The sequence below is a fragment of the Coturnix japonica genome, chromosome 1 (genome assembly GCF_054131305.1).
Source record: "Coturnix japonica strain WE chromosome 1, WE-NBRP24, whole genome shotgun sequence".
NCBI lineage: Eukaryota > Metazoa > Chordata > Aves > Galliformes > Phasianidae > Coturnix > Coturnix japonica.
The window spans coordinates 163,790,117-163,802,405 of NC_140663.1; the positions used below are offsets into that span (position 1 = coordinate 163,790,117).

Sequence of the window (12,289 nt, forward strand, 5' to 3'; positions counted from 1 at the left end):
AAAACTATCCACTAAATCAGGAAAAGAAGAAAAAAAAGAATAGTAATTATAATAATATGATGTATGTACGTTCATCTTTTTTTTAAAAATATATTATTTAAATGCAGGTTTTGATCAAAAAATTTAACACTGCACTTACAATAACTGATCCTTTACTTACTGATGCTACACTCTGGAGCTACCGATCTATTAACTCTAAGAGCTGAGGTCACGGTTCTAACACAACAGCTTCCCAGTAGTGGCTGGGATTCAGAGCAACGTCAGCCTGCTATCTAAAGAATTCAGGCTGCACTTGCTAATAAAGCTTTGCCGGTTGACAGCAGTACCAGATTTCATTTCTTAGTAGTTACTATCAGCTGTTATTTTAGTAGGAGTTATTTTAGAGACTCAGAGTCAAAAGTGCTACAGCAAATGCACAAACAGCTGCTCAGAATTTCATAGCATCTCTTACATCCTGGCATCATCCCTATCCAAAAGCTGGTTTCTGCCCAGATTTTTAAGCACACGTGCTCTGAAACACAACTTCGTATATCTCACCGTGGTACCCCACATTTGTTTCTCTCAGAAGAGCTCACGCCAGCTCTGTGCTACTTACATGCAAAAGCTGTTTGTTTTGGTTTTTTTAACTGCTCGGCTGGCAAGCAACTTGGGATCTGAAAATCCTGCTCTAATAAACACACCAGCAGCCTGCACAGCAAGATTAATCTGCTCTACACAATCAGCATGCACATGAGCCAACACAAACAATTTCTGTCCTCCTCCACAGCGGTTCTGCGCTGCACAGGTGGACAGAATAAAAACTAGAAATCAGTGAGAACTATTTATTATTTTAATAGCTTAAAAATAAACAGGATGAGGGAGGGCAGAACACACATGGAATAAGATAATTTTCTTTCAGCTGTCACGTTTTTGGCCGTTGCTACATTCTATTTTTGTTTTCAACCGCGTATTTAAATGAGTTTTAATATTTGTTTAGTGATAGAGATCATCTACATGCAAACAGCGGCCCAACCACCAAAACAACACTCCCAGCTGAAAGATAAAACCGAACAGAACAGATGCTGGGTATTATTTGCAGCCAAGGATAAAACAAAATATAGTGTACAAAATCAGTCACCGCTGAATACACAAGTTTAAACATCTTCAGGGAAAAGAGGCAAAGCTTTCTGATGCCTTTGGTGATTGATTTGTATCTTGATCTGTTTACACTTGGCTTTAGATATCTATTACATAATCTCATTAAACAACAAACTACACAAAGATAACAATGTAAAAATCTCATCTGTACAACTGGTGCTTATTTATTAGGCAGGGAAAATGAAACACGCAAGTATAGAATGAAACGCTTAAGGCAATATAGGAGAAGTGTGAAAGTGTGGTAACAAAAGCATGTGAAAGACAGCATAATGGTAGCCTTAAACATTAAGCAAGCAGTGGAGAAGGACTTAGGGGTAAATGAAGAATGCATCCTCATTTACAAGAAAGAAAACAGAAACTGACCCTTAAAGGGCACTGTTAGAACAAAACCAATTCAACAGGAATCTGGTGGAGAGAAGTGAAAACAATTCTTTTCTCATCTAACATCTGAGCATACCAAACATGTTTTCAGGATAGACATTCTTTTAACCAGATGTTAAGTACTTTCAATAGGCCATCTGGTTTGAACATACATACCCTTATAAATGTATACAAATTTGTACATACAGACTGCTTCTAATAAATAGGTTTCCAAAGAGAAAGAGATATTAAATTAAGCTAATTAATATACAGAGGTAGTACAGTAAGATTCCTTGTTGTGTGCAAATTGCAGTCTGAGTCGGACTCTGAACATACACAAATGAAGCCAGCTGAAGCCTCGCTTTCTCCCCTACTCTGCAGGTGCCTGTTCTGGCTCTCCCTCCTGTGAGTGGCACTGGCACATACCTCATCAGGGTGGACACAAACCAGCTACTCCATTATTTCAGTTCCAGCTTTGTCACATCAGCTAGATGAGGATCAGAGGGTACTTCAGCTTTAAGTGCAGCCCATCCCATTTTCAAAGTGAAAAAATAAAGGAAAATGCAAGCAATGAGCACAGTGAGGGTAAATGGATTCAGGTGCTCAGACTGGACAAAGATGGCTGTCAGCCCACACAGCAGCAGCCAGCCTCCTTATCTTAACAGCTCTGCATGTGGGATGGAACAGCAGCAATGCTGGCATGCAACAGCAACAGAAGCGCTCCAACACGCTTTCTAACAAAGTAATCATCCTCTCCTAATTCATTTCTACACATTTCTACATCTCTAACGCTTCTTTTTGAGCTCCTCTCAGTTGCTGCACTCTTCACTTGATATTCTGCACCTACACCAGAATGCTCCTTACAGGAGAGAGTGGTGTTATCCCCCCACAGCACCAAACCAACCACGCAGCCACGCCATGACCCGACACACTGCTGCTCACCAGGATGGACCATCCAGGTGCTTTACCTACTGGGGAGCACAATGCTTACCAACATTACTCCCTTTGAAACACAATGCACTCGCTCTTCAGAACTAACATGCTGATTGGATTTCCCACTCCCCATATTATTTTTCATGGGTTTATTTTCCAGCATAATGAATGGTTTGTGTTGCCTAACACCTGCATTTCCCTTTACTAGGTTTTATGGGGCCCTGGGCAGCTTCAGCTGGTGGGTGGCAGCCCTTTCCATAGTAGAGGGTTGGGACTGGGTTGGCTTTAAGGACCTTTCCAGCCCATGCCATTACATGATTCTACAATACCAAACACGTCTAAGTCATAAACTTCCTGTCATGAACAGAAATCATTCGCAATAGAAAATCAGAAGCAGACAAAGTCTGCAGCTGCAGTTGTAGGGGGTGTAAAAGGTCAGCCAGAAAAAGAGAAAAGTACAAGGAATTCATCCTGAGAACTCTTCCATCTGGGAAATGTACAGCCAGCACACAGGGCTGGGGCTGGATTAGAGCCACCAGCTACAGCATTAGATGGCAGGTAAGCCCTAAGGAGAGCAGCAAGGCATGGGACACATGAGGGAGGGATAATCACTGTATGCACCAGCTGACATCCCAACTAATTGATACAATCATTCTCTTGATAGTTACAAAACCACCAGCACTACTGCTTTTAAAAACAAATTCACAGCTAAATTCCAACATTTGGCTACTTACATGATAAAAAGAAAAAGAATTCTCTCTCCACAGGTAAACTTGTACCTCATTTCCAGTTTTAAAAAATTCCAGGCAGCATCATCACACATGAGGTCTGCATTTCCTTACCAGTCCGCAATGCTTCAAAAATGAGTTTTAACAGAAAGCTGCTCATTACATTCACTTGGGAAGGGCACTCCTGAAACCACAATTTCTATCCTATCAGAACCTCTCCCTAAGTTACACTGAGTTCCCTGCAGTACCAGGTCCCTGAGGATGGCCGCAGCCTGCTTGCAATACCACCCAGCTCAGGGAAATGATGCCCCTTAGCCATCTTCTAGTGCTGATCATCCCAAGTTCACAGCATACTCTACTTGCTGGAAAGGGAGGAAAAAATGAGGCTTCTATTCATTTTTCCTTCAGCACCCAGTTGAAAGAAAGAGAGGTTATTAAAAAGCAAGACTAATCCCCTATGCCAGCGTTTTCATCCTTAACAACTGCGCTTTTTCAGTTGAAAGCTTGAAAAATGGAGAGCAAAAACATCTTCTGAATACTTTATTCGCTTCTCCTTTTATTGTTGTTTATAACATTTTACACATTTCAAAAGGAGCTTAAATTCACACCTCTCACTGTGTTGTCATTAAATTTCCCTTAATGCAAAATTCTTTTCACATCATCTCGATCAGTGCTACTGCCCCTTCCCTTGTGGTCAACTGCTAAAATTCACTCTGCATCCCAAATTTCAATAAGAATTAATTACGTTACAATTATATCTCAGGTTTTTATTTATTTTTACCCATCACATTTTCAACTTTCCCCCATTTGCAAAGGAAACAGAGGATAACAGAATATGAATCTCTTGAAGGAAACCTAATTATAGTGTAGATGCTTTGCAAGTTTCCACACGCCTTAAGGCACTGCAACACACATCTCATCTAATCCAAGCATCTCATGAATGCACCAAAACGTATTTCTGATCATACTGAAAACTGTGCTCATTTAAATGACATTCACAAATGGATTTAAAAGCAATGGCCTGTGGATACTTTTTGAGTAGGTCTGCTATTCATCAGAAAGGATTTTGTGAAGAAAGTTCATATTAAGCTGACAGGCCATATTCACCTCAAAAGTTAATAATAAAAGAAGTTATTTCATGGAAGTTTTCATTTTAAGAAGTTCCTTTTTTTCTTTCCTTGAGACCTTTTCATAATCAAGATAATTCCAAAGAAACCATAAAAAAGAGGGATTTTCAATGGAAAAAGACCTATAAAAGGACACTTCTTTCAGACATTAAAAAGCAATGTTTTCGTAAGTGCACCCACAATCCAAATCAAAACACAGACCCACATGTGGGACATAAAAAACCTGTTGAGACAAAGCAACATTAGCACAACCCTCCACAAGCTGTGCTGATATTCTCAGCCATCCTTTTGAGGTTGAGGCAGACATTCCACTTCACAGGCCCTTTGATGGCTGGATTACTGAGGTACCCTACTGAGGACTGCTGCACTTGCTTTATACAAAACCAAAATACATTTGTGCTCTAGCGCTTTTCCCACCCACCTAAATAATACTTTTAATAGATGTAATGTGTTTCAAAAAAATGATTCAAAGGATGGAACAGGAACTGCCAAACACCCGAAACAGAAAATTACAGCAATCCCCAGGTGCAGCACAAAGAAAGGAATTAAGGGAAGGAAACATGAACCAACACATGCATCTCTGAGGTGTTGCAGGCCAGGCTGGATGGGGCACGTTGCAGCTCAGCTGGTGGATGGCAGCCCTGCCCACAGCACAGGGTGGGCTTTAAGGTCCTCTCCAACCCAAACCATTCTATGGTTCCTTGATCTAGACTTGTCATTTTTAACATTCTGACACATGCTATTTATTTTTACTGGATTAGCATGAACTAGATAAAGTTTTCAGACCACATTTAGTAGGTTAAGTATAATGAAATAAATTTATTTATTTTTATAACCTACTGCTTATAAAAAAATACCAATACTAAAGAATTCCTTTTTTTGGCAGACTTATTCATGCAGATACACAGGTATGCTGAATCATCAAGTTTCTTAAATAAAATTTATAGAAACAAGTTCTTATTCTACCAAGGTACTGTCTAACACCATGTCTCCTATATACCCAAAGTCTTCTGCTATACCCAAAATGGGGACTTGAAGTGCATGCAAGTTTTCTGCACATAACAACTGTTTACAGGTCAGCACACCCCAAACAGAAACAGAAACATGGTCCAAATTCTTATATTCAGAATATACTATTTTAAAACAAACTTTTTTTTTCATCTCATCAACCACAGATGTGTTAATATATACAAAATAGCAGCAAATTTTAACAGTATCTTCATTCTGGTAACTAACTCGATACATTTAATTAAATTGTCTGGCATGGGCATACACATGGCGTGCCCAAGAAATACCGCTCACTTCTACACCCCACACCCAAGTCCCAGAATTCATTTTGGCTTACTCTTGTTACATAGAAGAAGTTATCACCTTTTTACACTATCCAACAGTAGGAATTTCAAAGAAAATCAAAGATTTTGTAAAGCACTGATTATACCTTCTGTAGTAGCCCGTATTGCAGGTTGCCATTGGAGATCACTAAACCCAATGCAGGGGTTACAAGGCCAAAGCCACTCCATAAAGCAACTCCTGAACAGTACTAACAATTCTAACTGGGCAACCTGATCTAGTAAAGGTGTATGTTTGGTGGCCCTGCTAGGCAGGGGGGTTGGAGCTACATGATCCTTGAGGTCCCTTCCAACCCGGGTGATTCTGTGATTCTGTGATTCTGTGATTCAATGCAGACCTGTCCAAGGGAATGCCTAAAGATGCATCCCTATATCTATGTTGATTTATAACTCTCCTTAGTTAATATTTCCTCCCCACCTACTTCACTCCTTTGTTATTTGTGAGTCACAAGTCCTTTCTGCATTTGGGTCTCTACGAATACTCATCATCTCACACTGTGCCTTTGGAGGGTGCACCTACCTTTAACAGCACAAGACACCACTGGGTAGGCAGTGTGAGAGCGGCCACGTAATTCCTTTTTACTGTCAGACAGTTTGAACTTCAAATAATGAGGTTTTCCTTAACCCATCCTTAAACATCCTTCAAAAACCCTGTCTGGTCCCTAGCACTCTTTACATAATCCAGGGCTGACCACCTGCCCCACTGATAATGCTATGAATTCCAAACAAGTAACAGTGACAAACCAATGGCTGCAAGTAGATACCCTATCATACTCATTTAGCTACAGTCTCTAAATTATACCATGGAGCTTCTCCATACAGCGTCAGTTTAACCAATTATCCAGCTTCTATGCAGAAAAATTTGAACAATATTGGACCCATATGACAACAACATAGCCCCTTAATGGCATGCTAGAAGAATGGCTCTTCTGATCCTTCAATAAGCTTAATATGACCCAAGAAAAGGGAGACTCTGCTTGCCTCTGTTTACATCAGACAAACCAACAGGACTTGATATATTTTCCCAACTGTTATAACTAATTCCTAAGCAGCAACAGCTTGCAGCCGGGAAACGCCGACATAAAGCATATCTTAGTAAAAAGGTACAGCAACAAAAATACGTTCCATCTGTGCTGCTTTACCTTACAGAGCCTCTATTATTTTTGTCTAAAATTAATTGGCATCTCAAACGTTTTCTAAAGAGAGGGTGGAAGATCATCTTCAACCACAAGAGTGGTGAGAGAGCAGGGAAGCAAACGAGTGTCTAACAAAGAGAATTCTGAACTATCAGCTTTCCTGCCCCTGTCCATTTCATCTCTTTTAAATATGGGAAAGTAAAAACTGAGGATACCAAACATTTTGTAAGACCATTTCAAAAATGACTGAATGCTACGTTGTGCCCAAAGGGTTTACCATAAGGAACAGTTTTCACCTCTCACTGTTCAGCCACAAATAATAACTCTGAATGTGCAAGCAATGCTTGAATGCAGCTCTTAAAACTGAAGACACGTTTCACAGTCCTTCAATCAGAAGATCTCTTTAAAAAACATTTTTCTTTCTGTCACAGCACCTTCTTTCCTTTTTTTTTTTCTTTCTCATTTTTTCCTTTTTTTTTTTTTCCTTTCCCTAAAGAATAACCCCTATGTACAATGTGAAAAACTTTTATGTAGTAAGGCAGGTTTGAGAAACTTGTCACTTTCCATAATTACGAAAACCTCCGGTCTTCTACATTTATGGTGCGGCATATTCTGTTCATTTTATTTGTCTGGCTTTCAAAAGGAGCCATTCTCTCTCTCCATTGTATCTCCACAGGTGAAATATTGCTTTTCTAAATGCAAGTGAATATCTGATCAATGTTATTTGTTCTCCTTGGCGCTATGAAGACGAAGACGCGCTAACGGACCAGTTGATGAAGCATTTAATCATTACAGTCTAGCACCAAACATAAAACAGCATCACTCAAAGTATGAATTTGACAGTAAATGGCAGATTGACGGTGAAGTCATATATCAGTCTCTCCTTGCTTTTCAAGCTGCATGTTTGGAATCTAGTGCCATTGTTTTCCTGTAAAATTCACTATAATTTTATCTCTATTGTAGACAATAGATTACTTCTTTGCAGCTATTCTTAAATGTAAAGCTGCACTAATGAAAAACATAAATCTCATGAATTCAACAGGACTACAGTGGCAGATTTTCAAGTTAAATGTGTGAAGTTTGCTTTGACTTCAGCTGGTATACTTCAGTGCCCAAATGTAACTTGAAGATTCTGTTAATCCTCTCTAAACTGTTCTGTTCAAATGTAAGCCTTAACTGAGGCCAGAACATTCAGCATCAATCACTAACAATTAGTGGATAAAGGCAAACTGGATTTGCATTTGCAAGGCAGGGACATAAAACATCAAGTTTTAATGCTTTGAAAATTAGAAGCTTTGAGTATAAAGTAAGTCAATAATAAAATATAGTCCCACAATCTCATGTTTATCCATTATCAGGAGAAATGCAAACCTTTCTCACAGTATCTAACAGCATGATTACTGAACACCAAAGACCAGTTGTCCTCCATACAACTAACTACATGACCAGCTCAGAAAACTCCTCTATGTTCAATGACAAATTATCCAGAACCAGCTTGCACAAATATGACATGCAATTTAAAGGTTCTACAATGCCTGAGGTTTTTTTAAGCATCCGAGTTGTTCTAAATACCTGACTGCAGTTACTAAAATTCCCATATGAAAGCCAAAAATTCCACAAAACTGTTCAAATAATAATGAAAATAAACCACCCAAACCAACCAAATAACGGTCTAAATAACAATACACAAAAAGTTAGGCCTTATGTCTGTCTGAAATACATTACTGAATGTTGAGCTCAGGGTGGTCTTCAAACACTGCGGAGTTTTTTTTTCAAGTCCCCTTCCTCCTGTACACTTGTACAGGCATTAAACCAACCAAACTCCTCTTTCCCTCCAAACAAGCCCTTAAAACCATAAAATAACACTCCCACTAAACTCTTACCAGATTTACACAAACATTTACATAAACCCATCCTGTACGTATTCCATAATATATTTAAGCATACTCAGTTAGCAATCTGTATCGAAGTATCTACTTCTGCACTTCAGTAAGAAAGAAATTAAGAAGAAATTAACTTACCCTGTGTTTTTCCTTAATTTTCTTCCTGTATTCTTCTTTGTCAAATTTGTCTTCTTCCTGCAGTATCTCCCTCACTTTATCTAAGTTGATGCCACTAGCGTCATCTTCTTCATCTGCTTTTACCAAACTGGATTTTTGCACAGGTGGCCACTGCTGCACTAACTGAGTTACAGAAGACAAGAAAAACAATAATTAGGAATATTTCTTAGCAATAAAGTTCTTATGTCCTAAGTAGTCCAATATATTATTTTTCTGGACTAAATAAAAAGATTGTCATAGAATCATTAAGGTTGGAAAAGATCTCTATGACCATGTAGTCCAACTGTCCACCCACCACCAACTTTGCCCACTGAATCACGTCCATCAGTGCTGCATCTCTGCACTCCTTGAACACCTCCAGGGACTATGACTCCCCCCACCTCCCTGGGCAGCCTGTGCCACTGCCTCACCGCTCTTCCTGAGAAGAAATTGCTCCTAATATCCAACACAAAATCCAATAATTTGCAAAGAAAAAAACCCAAACTTTGTACAATACAAACTCAGATACCTTATTCAACATCACATTATTCTATATGGTCAGAAAAACAAATGAGGTACTTGAAATTAATCTACAGTTTAAAATAATTTAAAAAACAACCACTTTGTTTTTCTCAGTGTTGGAAATGGAAAAACATTTGTTTTTATGTACATATTTGAAGCTGTAAAGTAAAATGTTAGAAAAGTTTATGCAGAATGGAGACTTCCTTGCGAGGTTATCAGCACAACAAAACCCAACAGTGACTAGCAATCCACAGTCACTCCTTTCTGGATGAAATCAATACATATTTCCACGGGCTATGAAAATATCCAACTATATCACGGGCAAATTTCAATGCAATTTCACATCAGCACCAGTAGGTGGAAATTTGATACTCCCATAGGTTTTCCAACAATATTTTCAATCTAGAGATAGTGAATGTTGGAAAGAAAACCACAGACTCCTTCTAAGTTTTGTACATTAACTCAAGATTTAGAGTAGCTTTGGCAATTACTGGTAAGAAAACAGCATTACATTTCTAGAAGAAAAAAATCAGTTCTGTATTCCATCTAGCCTTGAAGATAATATGCAAAAACAAAATACAGACAGCTACATGTACTAACTGTTTTTTTCCAAATACCTTAACATATAAATGTGAAACAACTTGACTATACAACACCTCTCTGCTCCTCAGAGGACCTGGATATAAATGGATGCTGAACAGTTTTGCCGAACTTAAATAATGAGAACAACACACTTCTGAAAAGTAATTTTTAATATGCATACATATATAGACTATAAGCATTTCTGTCTTTACAGGAACTACAAATTCAGTTCCCACCTATATGGAGTTATTCTGAATTATCTTACCTCTCCATCTTCAGTAAAGACTATTCTTGTGTTCACTTTAAATTTCTTCTTTAATATCTTTTTGGCTTCTTGGGTTTTAGTTGTTTTTTTCTTCATCTTGGAGTTTGACTCATTCTGTAGAAAAGAATAAACACAATTTCTTAGAGGTTTTCTTTCAGTAAGAGGGAGGGTTATCACAAAACATATGCTTTTAACTTTCTTAAAAGCAATTAGACATATTAACATGTAATTGCTAAGAGGCACGAGCACAAGAATGATGCCTTAATGAACAGCAGCTAAGAGCCCTTCTCAGAATCCTGTTTCTCCATGAACATGTTGTTTCATGACGAACTAATTTATTCTGTTAGAAACTCAGCATGTTTTAAATCCTACTCAAAGCAGGACACCAGACTCATCCAAATCTCATGAACCTTTCTGGGATGATGACACGCAGCTCATCAGCTTATATTGTCAGCCTGCAAGCTCATCATACCAAAAACGCTGTATAACTGACTGAAGCCATTAGTCACAACTGATCAGATCACTTTTATCTCACCTGTCACCAAGTGATCAAAGTAACACACCAACGCAAGTGACTTCTGTATCAATGAAAGGCAAAAGAAGTCATGCAGGAACTTTCCTATTTTGTATATCCCAGTCTGCACTGAGGTGGGATTGGAAAGTATAAAAGTGTTGAGATTTTGAAGGTAGCTTGCAACTGTGGGAGAACTATTTCAATTTCAGAGCATTTTACTAAAGCAATGTCATCCCCAAATTGCTCATAAGAGTTTCCAACACCCATCTCTTAGTTGGTAGCAGCAGAACACCACAGAGCCAAAGAACACAGAAGATTCCTGTCCTATAACTCTTTTGCCAAGAAGTTCTTGAAAACCAGCCTAAATTTCTGACAAGAAACAACCAGCAGGTAAAGCAACCAAAAAGATCTGAGCTCTTCTTTGGCTGGTTTTTGTTGTTGTTTTGTTTGTTTTTTTTCATTTTAATCAGTTTTCTGCCCTACACCAAAAGGAAGCAAAAAACCTAATTCAAAGTCACAGTCATTACAGTCAGTCCACTAACACACTGAAGTATGAACTACAGAAGAGAGAAATCAGTCTTCCTAACAGCAAAAATGGCTTGTGACAGCTACTGAGCGATGCTATCAGGTAATGACCATATCTATTAGAGAAAGCTGTAACTACAGCAAGACGTGCAGCCTCAGTATTTCACACGACTTTTGCTGCTCTGTGCAGGTGCTACTAATGAGTGACACATATCCTTAACAGCTCACAAAGCCACACTATTCCTTCACTCCTGTTGCTTATCCTATAAACACAAACCATTTAAGAGCCTACAAAAGCATAAAACCCTCATCTCTGCACAGCAGCTCATTAGTAGAACAACAGGAATTGTCCAGGGCAAGAACTTCAAGAAGGATTACTTTATAGCTGGTACAGTGGCACTTCTTACTAACAAAACATTTTCTTTCAACAGGTGCTTTTGCTTCTCTTTATTTTTTTAGATTTATTAGATTCACAAACTACGCGTTCAGAATGCACAGTATAAGATTGGTGGCTGAATGTGGCAGATGTACGACTGAAAAGTAAGAGATTATGATTAAATAACACAAAGAGCATCAGAAAGAAACTGCATACCTTATAGATAATTAGATTGTACTCTAAACTGGGACACACTCTTTAGTTTACTAAACTGAACATGTTCCAGAAAAGACCAGTATTTAGGCCTCCTAGTGCTCTTTCTCTTGACAGCCTTAGTTTAACACCAACTAAGAGTGCAGAGATCCAGTTGGCTCAGATACCAAAGCATTTAATCACAGAATTAGGCAAAACTTTACAAATGACATGATTTGCTGTTCAGCAGAAGTGTCACAGCCTGAGATGGAGGCCTGGTGGGTTAGATCAGTGGCTGCTCCCACAGCCTCCCTGTCTCACCACGGTCTGAATCTCCTACATGGTTCAGAAGAGCTGGGCAGATTGGCCCCAAAGCTACCATGAGGTAACCTGACGATTGCTTCAGCCCTCCCCTGGGGACATCTCTCACACAGCTCTGGAGTCCCTACAGCCTGTCAGTCTCTCTGCAACCTAAGGGCCTCCCTCCATGCATGCCCAGAATCA

General features: G+C 38.9%; 1 protein-coding gene across 1 annotated transcript in view; it reads right to left on the reverse strand.

The window, feature by feature from the left end:
• DDX10 (DEAD-box helicase 10) overlaps positions 1-12,289 on the reverse strand; it is a 146,231-nt gene that overhangs the window by 61,331 nt on the left and 72,611 nt on the right. The window contains exons 14-15 of the mRNA XM_032442171.2: positions 10,179-10,292; positions 8,792-8,953 (exon numbers count right to left, since the gene is read on the reverse strand). Coding sequence (XP_032298062.2) covers positions 8,792-8,953; positions 10,179-10,292 — 276 coding nt within the window. The remainder of the gene's footprint in view (positions 1-8,791; positions 8,954-10,178; positions 10,293-12,289) is intronic.